Raw genomic sequence first — 23,512 nt, 5'->3', positions numbered from 1 at the left:
ATAGCAAGACTCTTTCTCAGTTTAAAAAAAAAAAAGAAAAAGAAAACTTCGACTTTTAAACAAGCAAGGGATATGAATCTAGCTTTGATGTAGGATAATTAATCTGTCAAAAAAAAACATAGGAAAGATTGGAGAGAATGAGAAGCTAGAAGCAGAGAGGCTAGTTTGGAAGACACTGTGATCATCAAGGTAAGAATTAATGTTACTGATGGTGGTGGTGACCATAGTGATGATGTTAGTGTGTTGGTGATAATGATGGCAGTGATGGTGATGATGGTGACGGTGGTGATGGTGATGGTAGCAGTGATGATAGTGATGGTGATGGTCGTGATGATGGTGATGGTGTTGGTAGTGATGATGGTGGTAATGATGGTGATGGCAGTGGTAGTGGTAGTGATGGTGATGGCAATGTGATGGTGGTGGTGGTGGTGGTGATGGGTGGTGGTGGTGACGGTGGTGGTGGTGACAATGGTGGCAGTGGTGGTGATGATCATGATGGTGGTGGTGGTGTTGGTAATGGGTGGCAGTGGCAGTTGTGATGGTGATGGTGGTGGCGGTGGTGGTCGTGATGGTGGTGGTGATGATTATGGTAATAGTGATGGTGACAGTGGTGGCGGTGGTGGTTATGATGGTGGTTGTGGTGACTGTGGTGATAGTGATGGTGACAGTGGTGGTGGTTGTGGTCATGATAGTGATTGTGATGGTGGTAGCAGTGACAGTGGTGATGGTGATGCTATGATGTGGTGCTGGTATAGATGAAACAAGGTATTCAGAAAAAAATTATGAAATGGTAGGCTGATCACTGAAACATCTGTCAAAATAAGACCCTGAAATAGGAACACTGCTCTCGCTCTGTCCCTAACAACGAAATTAAGCTAACTGCTCTAAATGGAGTCCTGAAGAAAAAAATCAGGAACTGCAGGGCAGGCTCCAAGGGCAGAGTAGGGAGGGAGCCAGGGTAAGCTGTCATGTGGGATTTCAGTGCTGACCCATTGTGTGTTTCCTTGCTTTACAGAAATCTCCAAGAACATGCAAACCTATCTGTGCTAGTTACTGCTGGTCCAATGATATACATTATCCCAATTCTCAGGGAAATAGCTGGAACCTCATTTTGGTGCATTTTGGACTTGTTTTGTTTTTTTTTTTTTCACAATAAATAATATAACATTCAAAAATTCTTGGAGCATGTATTTATTCTGCATGGCCTAAAGGTCACACAGTCATTGAGAATTATAAAATTATCTACAAACCTAGGGGTCATACATGCAGAATACATCAGTGGATTTAAAATATTCTGTTGGAAAAATATTTATATACATTCATGGCTTTCATAACTTTATGGAGAACATTTAATTTCCCCCAGCAGCACACTACCCTTGCAGCTCACTGTTTTTAGTCCCTGGCTGCACATTTGACCTTCTTTAGGGCAACATCACTTTCTAGTGATAGCTTAGTAAGATATCAACAAATCATTGCACAGACACATGGGAGAAGTAATGCTGTCAGATCAAGCACTGCAATCCCATGATGTAGCCATTTGGCCTTAGGTAAAATACGGAAAGAATGGCCAGCTGAAATGGATTCCTAATGATACATCATTTTTCTAGTTCCATATTCAATTTTCAAGTAACACAGTATCTTGAAGGATAATTTCAAACCTCCTGTTGTAGTTGCAACATTGTCATTATTCAAAGGAGAATAGTTTCCTGTTCAAAGCAATGCTACTGTATATACCCTAGACTTTTCAAAAACAGGTTGGCTTTTAAGATGTTAGAGCTATTTTCTCAAATAGATCATTAGTAGAAGCTATAATACTATAGAATTTAAGTGCATTATATCTTATTTCCCTTTAAAACCTGACATATTATTCATCAAAAGCTCCTAGAAAGTTGAGTACACCAAGGAGTTGGTCTAGAATAACTAAATTGCTTCTGTCATTTATTACTCAGAGAAGTAAAAGACCCCTAAAAACAGATTGTGCTTGGATGATAAGGAAGAAAATTAAGTATGTTTTTATGTTTATTATTTTATATTTTTACCATAGGTACATCTAATTTAAAATGACTTTTAAAGGAGGGCTTGAGAAGGAAGAATTATATTTATAGAAATTCTGACATTTTAAAAATATGTCATGTAGTCACTGTCATTTCCAAGTTAATTTATGTCTTTATTTATTTCAAGTTCAAATCCCAGGTATTTTCATCTGGAATGGCAAACTAGAAGCCCGCAGACATATTTTCTCTGGCAACATGTTGGGTTTCTACATCCTTTTCTAAAATTAATGTAACTAGGCAGCTGTTTTAGTACCAGCAGCTTAGCTGTGACTTTGACTTAGGCCATCCCTTCATTATGTGTGTGTGTGTGCATGTGGCATGGTGTGTGTGCGTGTGTGTGTGTGTGTGTAGAGAGAAAGAGAATGAAATGGAAACCTAGATAAATTAATTGTCTGTGGGTACTCAGCCAGTCAGTGACAGAGGCTAGGAAACCCAAGTGTCCTGACTCTTAACTGGTAAATGACCTCAATGCCTGCTGGCATTGGTGGCAATAATATTGCTAGTAATAGTAGTATTAACAGTAGAAAGAATAACAATGGAATAATTAGTTACCATTTTGTGATTACCTGATACATGCTAGTAGCCTTGCTTATTATCTAATTAATTTCACATCTATTCTGTAAGAAAGATCATTTTTTAATTTATGAATCTCAGTCTCAGAGAGTTGGACTAACATATTTGTTTCCTACTACTATTTTCCCACTACACTATCACAAAAAATAATATCCACCATTTATGGAGTGTCTACCATATGCCTAGACATATAATGTGAATTTTGGGCCAAGCACGGTGGCTCACGCCTGTAATCTCAGTATTTTCGGAGGCTCAGGTGGATGGATCATGAGATCAGGAGTTCCAGATCAGCCTGGCCAATATGGTGAAACCCCTTCTCTACTAAAAATACAAAAAAAAAGTTAGCCAGGCATGGTGTCACATGCCTCTAGTTCCAGCTACTCAGGAGGCTAAGGCAGAAGAATCGCTTGAATCTGGGAGGCAGAGGTTGCAGTGAGCCAAGATCGTGCCACTGCACTTCAGCCTGGGTGACAGAGTGAGACTCCATCTCAAAAAAAAAATGCATTTTGACATTATTTTATTTTTATCCTTAAAGTGCTCCTATGAGATAAGTATTATTGTACTTATTTTACAGATGAAGAAAGTGAAGCTCAGAGAATTCAAGCAAATTGTCCACTATATAATTGAAGGAACACTAAAATTCTTCTTCATCCCATGTAAAAAATACATCTAAGTAAATTTAAAAATCGAAGCAATAACACAAAGTAACAAAATGCATTAAAATAAATGTTAGGAGAATATATAGATACTATTGTGGTCAGAATTATTACTTGTAATAAAACACAAATTCTAGAAAATATAAAGTAAAAGAAAAGATCTATTCTAAATAAAATTAAATATTTCTGTGTGGCAAAATATATGATAAAGTTAAAATACAATTGGTGGGAAGAATATTGACACACATTAACAAAAGGGTAAATGTTATAGTTGCTTAAAGTATTTCTACAAATTAGTAAGAAAAGATAACCCAAAAGAATCTTAGTCAACGCTTATAAATAAAAATAATGAGAGAAAAAATACAAAAGCCAGTAAATAAGTCAAAAGGCAGTAAATAAAGTGACAGGTGCCTATTCACATTTGTAGGATGTAAATCAAAACAGCACAGTATCATTCTTGACATAGAGCAGCAAAAACTGAGCTAACATTCTATTCTGGTGACCATGCTGAGAAATGAACTCTGTATTACTTGCTGTTTGGACTGTAAACTGCTATGTTTTAGAAAGTAGGTTAGTAAAATCTACAAAAAGGTAAAAATACACTAAAAAAAGGAACTAAAAAGGAAGGAAAATTTTAAAATCAAAAAGAAATGGGACTGAGTGCAGTAGCTCATGCCTGTTGTTCCAGCTACTCAGGAGGGTGAGGCCAGAGGATAGCTTGAGCCCAGGAGGTTGAGGCTGCAGTGAGCTATGATCACACCACTGCACTCCAGCCTGGGCAACAGAGCTAGACCCTATCTCTTAGAGAGAGAGAGAGAGAGAGAGAAAGAGCGAGAGAGAGAGAAAGAGAGAGAGAGAGAGAAAGAGAGAGAACACAAATGAAGAGTTAAAAAGAGGAATTGACAAATATCAAAAACAAACAAAGAAGATTGGACATACAGATAATAGAAGTCCCTTCAGAAGAAAATCAAAGGAACAGAACAAGTAAGAAAAACAATGAATTTTTTTAAACTTTCCTGAAATAAAAAGTTGATTCGAAGCTACATATTGGAAGAACACACCATGTAAACACACCATGGACCTGAGAAATTGACCCGAAACAATCAACATCAGGACATATTCTGGTAAAATTACAAGACTTTAAAGAATTTCTTAAAAAACACTTTGAATTATGTGTGGGCGCTAGGAAGACCTTTGGCATCTGACACTCCAGTGGCCATGAGGAAAAGAGGTGGAATATGAGACATACATTGTTAGGGCATAAGCTAAGGTGACATTGGGTGGTGTCTATGTGAAGTTGGTTGTAGCCCATGCAGCCCAAGGATTAAGTGGCCTAAGAACAGATGAGGCAGAGACCATCTGGTGTATACTTAAAGATGTGGGATATAGATTCATTAGTGCTGTCCCATTACAACCGGACTGCATAGTAAAATATGACATCTCCATTTTCACAATAGCCCTGTCCTCACTTCTTCCCCACAGAGGTTAGGTTGGGGGTGGAGTCAGCATCCCCTCCAAGTTGGTGGCCAGCCACAATTTCTAAAAAAGCTTAAGGCAAGAGAGTTAATGAAAAAAAGCTACAGTCTCTTCTACCACAGTTATTCCCCCATTGAAATATGTCATCTCCTTTCTCTGCCTAGCGCCCACACATAATTCAGAAGTGGAGATGGGACAGTAAATGCCCTTCAGGGTAAAAGCTGACCAATGAGAGACAGAAGCTAGTGTAAACCTTCCCCTTTGCCTGCCTAGGTGGACTAGACTGAGACAGGGCAGTTCGGTTCAGAGGGTGGTTCCATGAGTTCAGGCATCCGCTGCACCTCATACCAGAGGCAGCCATCATGGCAGTGCACCCTCTAGAGACTTCTTCCCTGCCTCTCTCCTTCTTTGCCCTGCTTCTCTGCTATCATAGTGCTTAATAAAATAGTAACATCTCAGCTTGTTCTTCAGGCTTTGCTTTTCAGAAACAATTGCTAAAAAAAGCAGATTATATAATATTCTCATTTTGTTTATATTATGTACATGCACATACACATTTAAACACACGTATTTATTTTCTTTTTAAAAAAATCTATTTTATTTTAAATTCTGGGATACGTGTGCAACGTGCAGGACGTGCGGGTTTGTTGGGTGGTTTGCTGCACCTATCAACCCATCACCTAGGTACTAAGCCCAGCATGCATTAGCTACTTATCCTGATGCTCTCCCTCCCCTCACCCCCGCTGACAGGCCCCAGTGTGTTTTTTTCCCTTCCTTGTGTCCACGCCAGAACATATTTTAATACCAAATGTTAACAAGAGTTATCCCTGGTGATGATGGGTGATTGTTTGTTTTCTTCCTTTTATTAATTATAGTTCTATAGCTTTAACATTTTACAATGAATGTGTTAAAGGACAAAAATTGTTAATAAAATAATAGAACTTTGTTTTTAAGAAAAAAAAAACAAAAACACTTTGGATTTCTAGACAAAAAGAACAACTGACTTAACAAAATGAAAACTGAGTTATCATTGGACCCTTTAACAGGAATGGTTTATGCTGGAAGAAAATGATGTGTGTAGCATTTTAATACACTCAAGGAAAAATATGTGAGTCAGATTTTTATATCCAGAAAAACTGACTTTCAAGTATAAAATGTACAAACTGTTATAAGCATGGATGAATGCAGGGAATATTGATTCCATGAACACATTCTGAGACATGTACTAGACAATGAGCTCTAAACAACCAAAATGACCAGACATAAGAACTACAGATGCTCCTCTACTTACAATGGGATTACATCCCTGATAGACCCATTGTGAGTTGAAAATACCTTAAGTCAAAAATGGGCATTTTGTAAACATGATGGGATGTGAAAAAAAAAAAAAACACACAATATCCAAAAAACACTGGCAACACAGTACACTTTGGAGTATCAGTTATTTACCCTTGTAATTGCATGGCTGAGCACCTACCCAGAATCTCAAGAGAATACTATACCACATATCAACAGCCCAGAAAAAGATCTAAATTCAAAATTCAACGTACAGTTTCTACTGAATGCATATCAATCTTGTATCATCATAAAGCAGAAAAATCGTAAGTCATTGGACCACCTGTAGTGGCAAATATTAAACATAATTATTTGTAGGACTAAGACTAAATGAGCGTTCACTGGTTGGGGAGCATAATAGGTTTATTTGCTCTGATGATGTAAATATAGCACAACTATTTAAAAATGAGAAAAGAATAGAGGGACCACATGTAAAATAAAATTCTTTGCTCTTTAATCATATGTGGGCAGGGGTAGTATTGGTACTGTTTTCTGTGCATATACTATGGGATAAAGCAAATGGATAGTTATAGAATATTCCAACTCCATCATCTCCCACGTCCTTGAGAACCAAGATTCTTAGTATGGAATAAAGATCTAAGAATAAACGTATATCGAAGAGGTTACATAAGAACCCTATAGTATTTATATCCTAGTTCTTCTCACTGAAAAGGCCTAAGAACGATGATTAACCCAGTAGCAATGACAATATATCTCCCTAGTACCCAGATTGTGTTCTTGTAATACCATTTCCCACTAAAAAAAGAAAGGGCTTTTTGGAAACATACTGATTCCAGGACTGGGCAGGAAAGGTTTAAGTTGAGTTTAGAATACCTTGTCATACCAGATATCAAAGAAATTCTCAAAGATTACTACTTTCATGTCAAAAAGACCCCCAAACCAACCTAAAAGGCTCCCACTGACCAAAGATGGGACAAATTTGAGTTCATTAAGGATAATTATTTCAACTGACTTAAAACCATCAAATATTTTTAAATCTATGAGTTAATGTGATATTTTTTAAAAATGATTACATATGGAATATAAGAGAGAACAAATTTATCTTGAAAATTAGTAAATAAAGAGGGGAAATCAAGCATTTATCCTACCATTCCTATATGAACTAAATCATTAACTGAACAAGTAATGTGAAAGAGAATATTCCAACTAGTAGTTGTAAAAGTAATTATAGAATATTGCATTTTGCAGCTCCCAAGGATTAACAAATCTAGGCATTGAGCATAGATGACTCTTAACAACAAAAAAGAGAGACAAACTAGACATAATATGCCTCCTGATGAAATAAACGCATGGCCTCTAGCCTTGCCAAAAAGATTGAACCTGAATCTCATCAAATCTCTGAATCTGGATTCCAATTTTCAGGCAATACAAAATACAGAGGAACATGATGAACTCCACCATGAGTATGAAATCAGTAAAACCCAGACTATGGGAACCTCTATGGGGCAAATAACCTAGATTCTCAATAGATAAGTCAAAATAAGTGTATGTTAAAGGTGAATTTTAAAATGTATCAGATTTTAAAAATGGGTAAGACAACATGAACAGACACTTCTCAAAAGAAGACATTTATGCAGCCAGAAAACACATGAAGAAATGCTCATCATCACTGGCCATCAGAGAAATGCAAATCAAAACCACAGTGAGATACCATCTCACACCAGTTAGAATGGCCATCATTAAAAAATCAGGAAACAACAGGTGCTGGAGAGGATGTGGAGAAATAGGAACACTTTGACACTGTTGGTGGGACTGTAAACTAGTTCAACCATTGTGGAAGTCAGTGTGGCGATTCCTCAGGGATCTAGAACTAGAAATAGCATTTGACCCAGCCATCCCATTACTGGGTATATACCCAAAGGAGTATAAATCATGCTGCTATAAAGACACATGCACACGTATGTTTATTGCAGCACTATTCACAATAGCAAAGACTTGGAACCAACCCAAATGTCCAACAACAATAGACTGGATTAAGAAAAGGTGGCACATATACATAAAGTATAATTAAAAAAAAAAAAAATGGGTAAGACAAACTAGAGCCCAGGGATGCACACCTGGGTGAAATAAAACATAAAGAAATGCACAAAAGTGAACGCAATAAAAGTCAGGGTACTAGTTATGTACTATTAGAGGGAGAGTGGAGATTGTGAATATGGGGGCATGTGGAGGGCTTCTAGGGTGTCCGGAAAAGTTTTGCTTCTTGATCTGGGTAGTGGTTCCAAGGTGTTTGCCTTATTATAATTCATTAAGTTATATATTTATTTTGTATGGTTTTCTGTATCTGTGTATAATGAAAATAAAAGGATAAAAGGGAATGAAGAAAAATTCTATTAAGAATATAAGTTTAAAAAAAAAAAAAAAAGAATATAAGTTTAGCCAGGAGCCGTAGTTTACACTTGTAATCCCAGCATTTTGGGAGGTGGAGGTGGGAGGATGGCTTGAGACCAGGAGTTTGAGACCAGCCTGGGCAACATGGCGAAACCCTGTCTCTCCAGAAAAAAAAAAAAAAAAAAAAAAAAAGCCAGGCATGGTGGTGCATACCTGTGGTCCCAGCTCTCCGGGAAACTGAGTCAGGAGGATTGCTTGAGGCTACAGTAAGCCTTGTTCGTGCCAATGCACTCCATCCTGGGTGACAGAGCAAGATCCTATCTCAAAAAAAAGAAAAGAATATAAGTTTAACCTAGAGGGCTAACTAAAAAACCAACAAGTTGCAGAATTATATTTACTACATAATTCAAGTTTTATACAAAGTAGAAGAGGAGACATATATACTATCTGGAAAGACAATCATCCGAGTTTAATGGTTGTTACCTTGACAGAGATATTTTGCTATCTCTTTGTAAAGTTTGGAATGTTGATTAAAAGGGGAAAAAAATGAATAAATTATATACGTATATATGTCTTTGTATATATACACCCATACATTTGCAGATGTATATAGACATACGCACATATATATTTGCTTTATTTTTGGCTTTGAAATAATTGCAACCTTAAAAAAGAGTCACACATGTAATACAAAGACTCCTGTATATCCTTGACCCAGATTGAAATGTATGGATTGCTGAGATTTTGGCTCACTTGCTCACTCTTTCTCTCTCTCGCTCCATTTGATAGTTGCAGATACGTTCCTTTACCTCTAAATGTATGTCCATGTATTTCTTTAAAAACAAGAATATATAGAGATATAACTTTCTTTTTTTTTTTTTTTTTTTTTTGAGACGGAGTCCCACTGTCGCCCAGGTTGGAGTGCAGTGGCGCAATCTCGGCTCACTGCAAGCTCCGCCTCCCGGGTTCACGCCATTCTCCTGCCTCAGCCTCTCCGAGTAGCTGGGACTACAGGCGCCCGCCAACACGCCCGGCTAATTTTTTGTATTTTTAGTAGAGACGGGGTTTCACCGTGGTCTCGATCACCTGACCTCGTGATCCGCCCGCCTCCGCCTCCCAAAGTGCTGGGATTACAAGCGTGAGCCACCGCGCCCGGCCGAGATATAACTTTCTAATATGGACATATATAGTTATTAGCCTGGAAAATGTGCAGGGATTTCACATAACAAATTAGATAAAGAATGTGAAAATAGCATTTTTAAACTGTAAAGAATTCCTATTAAAAAATGCATGTCTCTTTCTATTGATATGCCTTAAGGTAATTGGTCACTTTTATCTGACGTTTAAAGAAATTAGCCATTACTGGAGCACAACTTCAGATAATACAAAATGAGGAGACAGCCAAAAGTTGTAATAGTTTTCAGGAAGTGTTTAAAACCTAATTGTAGTTTAATTTGTTAAATTCTCAGTGCCTCATGAGTTTGATATTAGGAAAATAGAGATAAGATGTCCTGGAAGGTAACAGAAAATTGAGAAATGCTCCCAAATCTCTAGCAAGTCAACTAAAAAGTGAGAAGTTAACTAGAACATCTAGTCAGGAATATTTTTTCTTAAGTAGGGCTCAAACCTAATGTAAGTTATATGCAGGAGGAATATAAATCAATAAAAATTTATTCTTCAAAAAAAGAGGGCCCTCATTTCAAAGATTTTTTTCCAATTACGCCAAATATTTCTGTATCAGGTTTTTTTGTTGTTGTTTGTTTGTTGAGACAAGATCTCTCTCTGTTGCCCAGGCTGGAATGCAGTGGTGCAATCAGGGCTTACTGCAGCCTCGACCTCCTGGGCTGAAGTGATCCTCCTGCCACAGCCTCCCAAAGTGCTGGGTAATAGGTGTGAGCCACCACAGTCAGCCCATGTGGGCTTTTTATAAAGAAGACTGATACTTGTAAATAGTTTGAAAATCTTGATGGTGCTTTTCAAGATTTTGACATATCTGAGTTTAGTCTATTTTTGTGCAAAATGTGAGTATCTTGCCAGAAAATATAGGGCATGTTTCCATACTTTGCACTAAATTAAGCTTAACACTGAAATTATTTAACAAACTAGTCACTTCAAAAGGCACTGTAAAAATACTTGTTTCTAAAATGTTTGTGCTAAAAAGTTATACCGAAATACATGAACTCTGACAATGGACTGATAAAATTCTTCTCCAAGTTTGCGTTTATAAATAGGAATATCATGCATTGGAATAAGCCCCACATTTCCTCGCGTTCTACAAACAGTGCCCTTTTTTCTTTGAAATGTAATCAAGGCTGGTGGTGGTAGCTCATGCCTGTAATCCCAGCACTTTGGGAGGCCCAGGCGGGTGGATCACTTGAGGTCAGGAGTTCGAGACCAGCTTGGCCAACATGGTGAAACCCTGTCTCTACTAAAAATACAAAAAAAAAAAAAAACAGTAATCTATTGTTTGGAATTATAAGCTGGATGCCATTCAATTATAGCCTGTAACAGAAAGGAAATAAAATGCATTTGAGCTTAACATAACCAGACGCTGCTTTTTCTTCTGGGGATTGAAGTTCACAGATGCTTGGAGAGGTTGATCCTCCACCAGGTGGAGGCGAGTGTCACAACGCCTGTGTCTGCCCGCAGGTGAGCGAGATGGAAGTGAACGGGCAGTTCGAGTCCGTGTGCGAGTCCGTGTTCAGCGAGCTGGAGTCGCAGGCCGTGGAAGCTCTGGACCTGCCCATGCCCGGCTGCTTCCGCATGCGGAGCCACAGCTATGTGCGGGCCATCGAGAAAGGCTGCTCCCAGGACGATGAGTGCGTGTCCCTGAGGTCGTCCTCGCCGCCGCGCACCACCACCACCGTTAGGACCATCCAGAGCAGCACGGGTGAGTGCACGGGCCCGCAGCCAGCCTGTCCTCTGTGCTGGCTACGGCACGACTGTCCCCAAAGACTGTGCCCTTGCTGTCGTCACGCATAGTTGCCAGGAACAAGATACCACCCATGTCCTACAAACCAAAGGTTTTCCTTCCCTATCTGCCTCTATCCCCGCCTCTGGCCACTCTCCCACACCTCCTTGCCATCTCCATCTCTGGCATCCACGGGGGAAACTGCAACTACAGCACCATGAGGGAGGGACAGCACAGCCCAGCGGGGAGGAACTTCCAAGATCCCCACACAGGTCCTAGGAGCTGATCCCGGCCAGCTCCTACTCCCAATAATTAGGCTCGGCCTTTTAGGGCTGTGACCCTAAAATGACCAGACACCCTGCTTATGACCCGTCACAGAATTGAAATGACTGTTTTATTCCAAGATAGCCACAAAGTGACTATCCCAAAAGACCTGAAATATCACTGTGAGAAAATAAGAAGAAATGGATGACCCAGTAATATTGGTCACACATTTTATGAGTTTTATTAACAGAAAGCAGATTTATTTCACTATTTTAAAACTTCTATCTATCCTGTATAAATAGCACCTCCTTTTCCCTCTAAACTGTATTTAAGTGTGTGTGGTTAAACTGTATTTTTGTCAGTAGATTTTAGGCACAGAGACACAGAAAAGCTTAACGAGTTTCCGTGACACTGGAACCTACATAATAATATAGCCGTGGGCTATATATGAGAATGTGTGCATATGAAACATGTATATATATAACATTTGAGTTCCAAAAAGAAAATCCCACTGTCTAACTAGGCTTAGCTTTATGATTGAACTCAGCATAACTTCAATATAGAGTATTCTACAAGAAGATCATCAAACTTAGAGTCAAGATAAATAATGATTAATAAATTGGAAAGAAAAGCCTGTGTCGGAATATTATATCATTCCATTTTAGTGCTAGGTGCATCAAATGTCAGTAATTATCATTCAGTCTAGAACTTTTGCAGGCTTAAGAGTTAAAAGGTCCTCAAATCCAAGTTAAAATCTTTCTAACTAGATATATGGAATTGAGGTGATAATTTTATTTAAAATAAATATATGGGTTAAACAAGAGGAGTTCATTCTTGACCACCACAGACTGAGATCTCAGTGTTAGGAGAAGAGATGCTTCCAGACCCTGCGTTGGCCAAGCAGCTCAGCAGGGAGCCCAGCAGCTCAGACCCTGGCTGGCTACCTCCAGACCAGAGATGGTGGATGTCCACATGTTCTTGCTCACTAGGAAATTCTCCAAGAACAGCCACAGGTTAATAAATTAAATGAGAGTTATTTATGAAGAGAAAATATATATTTTTTTTAAAAATCAACGATGAGCATGTTTGTGTGTGTTTGCATTCATGCAGTAAGTATGATTTGGAAGGTCTGCCCTGTCCCTGTAGCTTATCACTATGTGTTTTGGTGTGTCCCGTTTTCACCACCCCTACCCAACACACAACCTGTTCCCAGTGTCTGGTACATTCTTCTGTATGATGAACTCATTGCCTGCCAGCTGAAATCGCTCCTTAAATATGTAAAATGCAGATCCTGGCCCAGAAGTCACAAGGGGTGCTCTCAGGAGAACAGTCGGGAAGGAAAGGGCTGCTGGCTCACTCCTTCCCCCTCAGGAAACGGAGTGGCGGATAAAGTAACAAAAGACTTGGAATGGTTTTTCTCTGCTCACCTGTCAGATTTGCGTGTTTTTGTCATTTTACTTACACTTCCTGCATCAGCGTCTGTCCCATGCTCTTCGCTCCAAACACACGTAGGGTCTGCCCTGCTAAGACACTTCTCAGATACTCTGGAGGCTCCCAGAGCTCAAGCAATAGAGTTGCCAAATAAAATCCAGGTGGTCCAGTTAAATTTTAATTTCAGGTAAAGAGTGAATAATTCTGCTGGATAGGTATATCCCAAATATTGCATAAGAAATACTTATACTACAGAACTATTTGTCGTGTTTGTAGAATTTTTCTAAAATCCAACAAGCCTATCAGGGCAGGAGATGAATGAGCCCTAGGAGGGTGTCTCATGTTGTTCCATTTTTAATCCAAGTTGAATCTAAAGGGCTTTAGCCAGAAATGCTATGTGGGAAAACACCCAAAACGGGGAGAAGTGAATCAAGCTGCACAGAGGGGATTGCATTCGCTCCTTCTTGGGCTCTATGAATCTTATCCTAAGTACGGAGCCACCTCCACCTGCAGCTCTCTTGGGGAAGGCTCCAGACTTGGCTGCCCCTGCAAGGATTTAAAGGCAGAAAGGTGTGACTTGCTCCTGGGGTTGGTGATGCATAAAATGCCAAGAGTTTGCACAGGGCAGCTGTACTTCACCCAGAATCGTTAAACTAAACATAATGTATCATCTTCACAGGCGTGGAAAAATAAACAGTTTGAGTACTAAACCATTATAGTAGATTCTAACTAAGTACGCATATAGGATATTTTTCCAATATTACCTTTCACAGTTTCTCTATGAAATGGATTTGTTCTTTAAAAATTCTTTATTTTATGATATGATAAGGGTCTATGCCCTTCATTCTGCCCCTCCTGCTACTCCTGTGTGCTATTTCTCTCTCTCTCTCTCTCACACACACACACACACACACACACACACCCCACACACGCATTTCCTTCTCTTTTTCTCACATGATCTCAATACTGTCATATTCATTTTCTTCCTCTAGTTTCCTTTTTACACTGAATCAAGTATAATTTCCTGTAGAAAAATGCAGAAAATTGATTTTCTTACAGGACCTACTAATTTTTGAAAGAATACACTCATCTATGAAAATTGGGAAATGACTTTGCTCTAATTTTATTGATTTCCCCACATGCATGGGTCAGATGCACATCTCGGTTTAGTAGGACTTGATGTAGATTTGTCCTTTTCTCTCTTCTTTTGCTCATTATTTTCAGATACTCACAACAGATTTTGTTTTTCCTAAACTTACCCTTTGTCCTGAAAAAATTCCTCATTTTGTCAACTGCACTTATTAGGTAGAACTTCTCTCCACAGCAATCCACATTCTTAAATCTTTGACATTTGGGTCAGCCCATTTTAATTGCTCACATTTTCAGCAAAATATGCTATTAAATCTTCCTTTTCCAGCCGTGTTCTTTATTCGTATTCATAAAATGAAATCACAGACAAGAGTCTGATGCCACAAGAGAGAATTATGAAGATGGGCTCAGCTCTAGGTGGCCGCAGGGATCCTCTAGCTATTAGTGGGTGAGCAAGGATGAATGGAGATATCTCAGCAAATCAGGACAAATTAAGGATGAAGTTACAGCAACTTAAAGTTATGCTTCCTTGGGCTTATTGGCTTCTTGGCTTGTCTAACTATGGTAGAATCTTAGGTTCTTTCAGCCTATAATCTACTTCAAGCACCCAAATTTCTCTCCATCCAATAGACTCAACAAGTTTTCATATAAACCACAGTGCCTGGGACTATTAGATTAATATTAGAGAAGGAAATAGTAGAGCAGTTAATATTACAGTAGGAATATTAGGGTAGGAAAGTAGAATGAAAACATGATTCAGTTAACATCATGACTGAAAAAACAAGAACCCTTGCCTCAATCATCTAAAATATCTTAGGTAACAGTAGAACTTAATGCTGGAAATACACCCAGACCTCCACTTCAGAGGATTGAATTAAACCTGCCTCTGAAGGAATACACCAATGCAATTCTATGGTTTAAGGGGAAGTTTTTGTTTTACTTCCTGTGCTGAATATTTCCTAGGACCTATCAAAAGACATCATCACATTGTAGCTAGGCAGTCTTGTATCTGGTGACACCAATAGTCTAAATAGGCAGAAACATTGTCTAATAATCATATGTGGTGATCTAATTATTGTCTAATAATCACACATCAGGCCAAATACAGGCACACACTGGTAAATGTACAGAAAAAAACTTCAAAAAGGACACAAAGTAAATCATTTGCAGTGATTTCCCAGAAAGTAGTAGGTGGGGAGAGGCAGACGGTAAAGAGATAGGGAGGTATTAAAAATAAGTATTGAAGACTTTTTATGATTTTAGTGCCAAATATAACATTTGAATAGAAATAATGCTCCTTGACAGAAGTAGGCAAACTATCATGATATATATTCTCTGGTGGGTTTTTCTGTTTGTTTGCTTTTGTTTTTCTGAGACAGAGTCTCCCTATGTCACCTAGGCTGGGGTGCAGTGGTACAATTATAACTTACTGCAGCCTCCAACTCCTGGACTGCGATCCTGCACCTCAGCCTACTGAATGCAGGTAGCTGGGAATACAAGGGCACACTGCCATGCCTGGCTAATTTTTTTTTTTCATTTTTTGAGATGGAGTCTTGCTCTGTCACCCAGGCTGGAGTGCAATGGTGCAATCATGGCTCACTGCAACCTCCACCCCAAGTGATCCTCCCACCTCAGCCTCCTGAGTAGCTGGGATTACAGGCGCATGCCACCACACCCGGATAATTTTTTGTATTTTTGGTAGAGATGGGGTTTCACCATGTTGGCCAGGCTGGTCTCAAACTCCTGGGCTCAAGTGATCCACCCGCCTTGGCCTCCCAAAGTTCTGAGATTACAGGCATGAGCCACCACACCCAACAGATTCTCTGGTCTTTTAAGAAAATTCTTCACTTTGAAATTCCAAAGAAGCTTTGTGTAGCAATAATACAAGTTTTATAAAGAGTAAATAGGTTCATTTGCCATGGCTGTTACTCTTAAAGTTTGGCCTGTGTGCTATATTTTGCTCTGTTGCCCAGGCTGCGGTGCAGTGGTGTGATTATGGCTCACTGCAGCCTTAACCTCCCAGACCCAAGTGATCCTCTCACCTTAACCTCCAGAGTAGCTGGGACCACAGGCACATGCCACCGTGCTCAGCTAACTTTTAAAAAAAAATTTGTAGGGACGAAGACTTGCTATGTTGCTCAGGCTGGTCTCAAACTCCAGAGTTCAAGTGATCCTCCCACCTCAATATCCCAAAGTGCTAGGATTATAGGTGTGAGCCACTATGCCCCACCAATACTCTAATTCTCTTATTAGAGGAATTTATTAAACAATGATAGAGTTGAACTGTTCTCCTCTCCTTCACATAGTTCAGGAAGAGGAGTAAGAACTTAGGGTACAGTGTCCCCCATGGGAAAGCAGTGCTTACCCTCTTGGATGTAGCTTGGGACCACAGTTACAGAAGTATTTACAGTTTGATTTTTGTAACAGGAGAGATCATATTTTCCTCTAAGTTGAGACACTTTCTTCCATTTTCCTACCTTACACCCTCCCCCATTCCTGGCAGCTCTGAGACACTTGCTCAAGCCTTGCTTAATATAGCAAAAGCAGCTTATCTGTTGACCATCTGAGGTCAGAACTAACATTCAGAAGGTTCTCCTAAGGGTTTGGGTCTTCATTCCAAGTCAGTCATCCTACCCAGGAGACCACACCTCACCCACCTTCATGCACTCCACACTCCAATCCCACACACCTTGCTCCCCACTTCCCCCACATATAAACCCTAAACCCTAAGCAGAATGTCATTAAGATAATTTGTAATTGCAATACACATAGCAGGCATTCAAATATGGAAGAAGAAAGGAAAAGCTGCAGAAAAATCTTTAGGTACTCCACAAACTGCACAAGCCACAGACGATTGAATAATCAAGGTGACTTTCCTAGGGAAATAGCATTGCTATTAAAACAAGCTGAGTCATCAAATATTAGCAGTTAAAAAAAACTTCTACATCGTCCAGTCTAGTGGTCTGCAAACTATACCCTATGGATCAAGTCCAACCTGCTGCCTGTTTTTGTAAATTAAGTGTCATCAGACATAACTCACACCCATTTGTTTACCTGCTATCTGTAAACAGAAGTTTCAGCAGAGTTGAATAGTTCCCTCTTTTAAAAGCAGAGTTGAATAGTTCCTGCAGAGTAGTCTCTGTAGGAATGTTTTGGCCCACAAAGCCAAATACATTTATGATGTGGCCCTTTACAGAGAAAGTCTGCTGCACCTATCTAATTCATTAAACCCATTCAAAGGTAAGGAAACTAAGGCCCAAAGTGGTGAACCTCCAGTAGAAGGCAAAGTCAGAATAAGAAGCTCAGGTCTCTCAGTAAACAGCCCTTTGTTCCTTTGGTGCCCAGCTCTACAAATTATTTATTGCTTGAGTATGAAGTTAATTTGAACTTCAGTTTCTTCATGTATAAAATGAGATTACAATGCTAATCCTCTTCCCAGCATTAATGACCATTTTTGGAGAATTCTTAGAGTTCGGGGAAAGCTCAGTTCTTTCTGCCAAGCACCAAGTTAATTAATAGATTCTTGTTATAAAGCAGAGAGGCAAAGGTTCAGAAGTCAAAAGGACAGATATCAATCAGAAGCTTTCTGAACAAAGCACCTTTCTCTCCTATTCAAGATGAAATCAAATAATAAATATTCAGATATTGCCTGGACTGGTTCCTTGTCCCTCTGCTAATGAGTTTTCCTTCTTTGAATCTCTCCAAGTGGAACTGGAGACATCACGTACTTCCACCCTTGCAGGCTCAGACGAAAGAAAAAAGAGCAAGATTTATGATACAACTTACTCCTCTTGTGAGGCAACTTATCCTTGTCTGCTGTTACATTGAAGGAAACTGACAGTGATGATTTGCAGGAGACTTTTGGTTATAACTTCTTTCTTCTGTGGGGCACTCGAGGTAGGATTCCTCTATAATATTAGGAAGTCATAAAAATGCAAAAGTCCTATCAGACACAGAGCAAGATTTAAAATCTGAGGAATACCATGTGCTTCCATCTCCTGCAGTTGTTTTGAAGTACATAAATCACCTCTTGGGAACGGAGTGCCAACCTTGAGGGGCTGTGCCTCACAGACAGCCAACAAGCAAGTCCACCTTTGCCCACATTCGGGGTTATTGCGTGGCGAACAGTGAAGGGGCTTCCAGGGTTTTCTGGCACATTGGCCTTAAAGGCTGTTGTAAGGTTCACATGAGATCATTCACAAGGAAGCATTATGCAAATTACAAATTAGAATGCCCTACTTTGGCTTTGATTTTAAATCTCTCAATCTGGCTTAGTTTAGTAATAATGATAATAGCTAACCTTTAAGCACTTATTATTTGACAAGCATAGAAACAGCGGCACAGATTGTCTAATGTAACTGTAATGAATACTCTATGACTTGTACATGATATTATCATTTAAATCAGAGAAAAAAAAAATAAGACTTAGAGGGTTTACACAACTTGACCAGGCCACACAGCTAACAAGAGAAATGTTGTAATCACCAATAAATGCCTTAGAAACTATGGTATAATCTGAAATAATTTAATACAAATCCATTTCTGGAATAAAAGGCCTAGGAGCTTTTTTCTTTCATTCTTTCCTCTCAAAAATATGCATTTAGCTTCCTGCCATATTTGAAACCTGTATTTTCTATAACAATTTCTGAAAAATTCTCTTTTTTAAAGAAACGTTTGTTCACATATTATTGACATGGCCTCTCATGTTGGTTTGTCTGTGAAATATCTGTTTAAAGAAGAAGATGAAAAAAATAGACTGAAATTAAAGTAAATTTTTTTAAAAGCCTATGAAAAGAAAATACTCTCTGGGTTTAAAATTTCCTGTTACACGTAGTCGTTTGCACGTTATGCAGATTTGGAAGATCAAATATCCAATCCCCTGATCTAGTCATGGTGTTGCCAGACAGCACTAAATGGAAAAAATAATTTTTGCCAACTCATGTGTAAATTAAGCAGGTGACAAATTCTGTTTTGAGGCTGATGAAGTGGTCAGATGTCTGTGCCCTTGGGTTAAGTAAAAAAATACTAAACTAATGTAATTCTGATCTGACTGGTCTCTTGATTGAACTGTAGAGCAAAGATGTGAACAATAGCAACTCAGTTACAAAGGTCAATCAGAAAACACAAACTAGAAAAACAGGCTCTCTCAATGTGAATCTTTATCATTCACTTTTGTCTTCATGATACCTCCACAGACACCTTTTTTTTTTTTTGGAGGCAGGGTCTCACTCTGCCACCCAAGCTGGAGTATGGTGGTGCAATTCCAGCTCACTGCAGCCTCAACATCCTGTGCTCAAGCAATCCAGTTATCCTCTCAACTCAGCTCCCGGGATAGCTGGGATTATACCAGGCCCAGCTAATTTTTTTTTTTTTTTTTTTGTAGAGTCAAGGTCTTAATATGTTGCCCAGGCTCGTCTCAAACTCCTGGGCTCAACCAGTCCTCCTGCCTCAGCCTCCCAAAGTGCTAGGATTACAGGTATAAGCCACGGTGCCTGGCCCATAAGCACTTTTATGATGGAAGAAACTGCCATTTAAAAAAGCCTTCATATATTCCAGAGTTGTCTGATCCAGTTCATATTAAACGTTAACAAATATAGCAAAGTAATAGCAGTTAGAAACTGTCCATGTAATTAATACTGGCAGTTGGACAATGCAGCAAAGCCACTTTAAGAGCAACATTATTCAGCTCCAGGTGGTAAATCCAAGACCTGAAGTTTTGTATTTCTGTCTATACCTACTGCCATTGACTTTCTGTCAAGTTTTCAGGGCAAACTTTTCCTGCTGCCAAGTGTCCTTGATTAAACACAGAGAAGACCAAAATGAATAGTACCATGATTTTACTATATTGGCATTTGAAACAGTCTCACATTTATTTTAATGACAAATCAATGATCGTGTAACTATCAACATTTTGAAAGCTTTGCCATCTGCTGGTGTCCTGCTGACATGCAATTTCTACCAACATACAAGAGAATTTTTCTTTTGTTTTACCTTTTTCTTCCAATTATCAATATTACTGGGAATACTAATTCTAATTCTATAACTTCTAATTAAACTTATGGAAGAAAATAACTAGTCTAAGTTATCTCTAAAAATATGACAAACTGTCAAAGTTTAATTAGCTTTTATCCCTAGAATATTTTGTGGTTTCAAAGGGGTACATAATATTATTACACTTAACATTGATTAACCAGTTTCATGCTGTAGAGATGTATGTCTGACAAGAAGTATCAGATCTAATCAAGACAGAAGTTCATCCTGAATTTCTGGGTAGGACTGCCATCCTGTCTCTCTTCAAATCCAACCTTAAATTTCTTTTTCACCTCACATTCTTATTCCATTACATATTTGCCCCTTAATGAAATTTTAAAATTTATGAAAATTAGTGAGTCCATCTCATCTACTACGTCGCTTTTGAAAACCTTTCTCTTTTCTAAAATGTTGATTGTGGCCACAGAATCACAATGATACTTTGATGTTTGCTTTTATCATTTTCAAGAAACTTCTTTCAATTATCTTTTATTTTTATCTTGTTAATTAGAAATAATTATAGATTTATAGGAAATTACAAAGATAGTACATAGAGGTCCCTGTACCCCTCACCCAGTTTCCCCAACAGTTACATCTCAACAATATCAAAACCAAGACATTGACATTGTTACAATGTGTATGAATAGTTCTTTTTTTTTTTTTTTGAGATAGAGTCTCACTCTGTCGCCCAGGCTGGAGTGCAGTGGCACTGTCTCCGCTCACTGCAAGCTCCGCCTCCCAGGTTCATGCCATTCTCCTGCCTCAGCCTCTTGAGTAGCTGGGACTACAGGCGACTGCCACCACCCCCGGCTAATTTTTTGTATTTTTAGTAGAGACGGGGTTTCACCATATTAGCCAGGATGGTCTCGATCTCCTGACCTCGTGATCCACCCGCCTTGGCCTCCCAAAGTACTGGGATTACAGGTGTGAGCCACTGCACTCGGCCGAATAGTCCATAATTTTATTACGTGTAGATTTCTGTATCCAGCACTATAAGCAAGATGTAGAACCATTCCGTCACCACAAAGATCTCCTAGTATCCACATTTTGCCAGTTGGATGAAGTATAGAAACCTTACCTCCCTTCAAGTCTCTTTGCCCTCTCCCACCTAAAATTATCTTAAATATTTCCTACACCTACATGAAGAGTAACATCACACAATGTTATACTTTTTGTTTCAAATGTCAAATATAATTTAGAAACTTTTAGAGAAGGAAAGTCTATTGAATTTGCTCGTATTTTTTTCCCAACTTGCCAAATTTGAGAAATTTTCAGCCATTATTTCTTTTTTTTTTTTTTTTTGAGACGAAGTCTCGCTCTCGTCCCCCAGCTGGAGTGCAGTGGCGCGATCTCAGCTCACTGCAACCTCTGCCTCCCAGATTCAAGTGATTCTCCTGCCTCAGCCTCCTGAGTAGCTGGGATTACAGGCACCTGCCACCACGCCTGGCTAATTTTTTGTATTTTTAGTAGAGACGGGGTTCACCATGTTGGCCAGGCTGGTCTCAAACTCCTGACCTCAGGCAATCCACCCGCCTCGACCCCCCAAAGTGTTGGGATTACAGGCGTGAGCCACCGCGCCCGGCCATTTTCAGTCATTATTTCTATGGCTACTTTTTCATCCCCCTCCTTCTGAGATTCCAGTGACACAAATGGCCACAATTCTGTCAATGGGGGTTTGGGGCAGGGTGGTTTCCTTAGAAGCGGATAGGTGGGCAGGCACTGTTTCATCTCCATCATATAACATCATCTGCTTGTTGAATCCAAAAAATATTTCTTCCACGAACTCTAGAAATGCCCCCATCAAACATGACCCAACTTTCACATGGACAGCCACAAAGAGGAGACCAGTCAAAGTTACACTGAGCCACTGTACCCAGCACACAGTGCCTCTTATCGGTATAAGACCACGCCCGGCTAATTTTTGTATTTTTAGTAGAGACGGGGTTTCACCGTCTTGACCAGGCTGGTCTCGAACTCCTGATCTTGTGATCCGCCCTCCTCAGCCTCCCAAAGTGCTGGGATTATAGACATAAGCCACTGCGCCAGGCCTTTTCTGGTTTTATTAATAGTGCATTTGCTATATCCCTTTAAATGAAAAGAATGTTGACATAAATCCAGGTTAAACTGACACAAATTAAAGCAACTTTCTTTTTATTTAAAAATTGGTAACAAAACATGAAGAGCTGTTCTCGTTCTCAGAAAAAGAGAACGAGAAACTCACAATCCAAAAGCCCGTGACACTTTCTAAATTAGTTAAATAAATAGGATGCAAGCACTTGACTTTGGCACGTAGCAGTCTTGAAGTTTCTACCAAGAACTTCACTTCCTACCACTCTAATATAAGATCTCAGCTACTACCTTGTGATCCTACAAGGAGTTAAAGACTTTAAATACCAGTCACTTTGTAGCTTTGCAGTGGTTCAGCAATTAGCCATCTAAACACAAAATCTATAGTTCTTATACATAGAATTTGCCCCATGAATATCTGTTAATTGAGAGGTGAGAACATAAGATTTCCTTGGAAATTTGCTGCTCCAGTGAACACTGTAGCTTTCTGGGATGACTCTGATGTCTCCACAGAGGCATAAAATTCTTTACTGTTTTTTCAGTCACCTGAAAATAAACCATTTCAGAGAGAGTGGGGTGGTCACATGTCACCCCAAACCATTTTGAGGAACAAAGTTTCAATAATTTCTTACTTGGAAAAAAAGAACCTCTAGAAATGGATGATAGCAAGAATCCGAGAGACTGGTAAGTGCTAACTTCTGCAGAGAAAGCCTTCCTTGTCTTTCTCAGGCTGTTCATCCACTTCGTGTTCTTTCTCTGCACTTTCTTGTCCAAAGCCCCATGGAGGTGAAATTCCCACCCACCCTTCTTTCCTTTTCCCTCTCTTATCTGTAAATAAGTAAGTGGTGCTAGTAGAACCTTGGTACTAACCTGGTCTCAAATCTCTGTCTATAAACATCTAATTAAAGAGACTTCATGGACTGCTGATCACATTTCTAGAGTGAATATAAAACTACGCAAAAATCTACAGAGGATTTACATCAACATATATTCTTTCTATTTTTTTCTAGTTTTCTTTTGAAATGCAGCATATTCCAAAAGGCTTACAAGATAGTATAAAGCTGCTGGGATGGAGGTCTCTTCCCTGTTTTGAATTTCCACTAAAAAAAAAAAAGGCAAACTCACACTCTTTGCACCAATCCAAGCCATAAGAAACAACCCAAAATACAGTAGAAATCTCTAAAAAAATTTTTAAATTTTTTTAGAGACAGCACCTCACTATGTTGTCCAGGCTGGTCTTGAACTCCTGGCCTCAAGCAATCTGCCCGCCACCG

At 39.2% G+C, this 23,512-nt stretch overlaps 1 protein-coding gene across 23 annotated transcripts in view; it reads left to right on the top strand.

Annotated features, from left to right (window-relative positions):
* DLGAP1 (DLG associated protein 1) overlaps nt 1–23,512 on the top strand; it is a 993,959-nt gene that overhangs the window by 744,193 nt on the left and 226,254 nt on the right. For all 23 annotated transcript variants that reach the window (XM_058438584.1, XM_032152723.2, XM_032152722.2 and 20 more), the window contains one exon: nt 11,096–11,336. In XM_058438584.1, coding sequence (XP_058294567.1) covers nt 11,096–11,336 — 241 coding nt within the window. The remainder of the gene's footprint in view (nt 1–11,095; nt 11,337–23,512) is intronic.

Source organism: Hylobates moloch, unplaced genomic scaffold (genome assembly GCF_009828535.3).
Source record: "Hylobates moloch isolate HMO894 unplaced genomic scaffold, HMol_V3 SCAFFOLD_5, whole genome shotgun sequence".
In the NCBI taxonomy this organism is placed as follows: domain Eukaryota; kingdom Metazoa; phylum Chordata; class Mammalia; order Primates; family Hylobatidae; genus Hylobates; species Hylobates moloch.
This window is presented reverse-complemented; position numbering and strand designations above follow the sequence as displayed.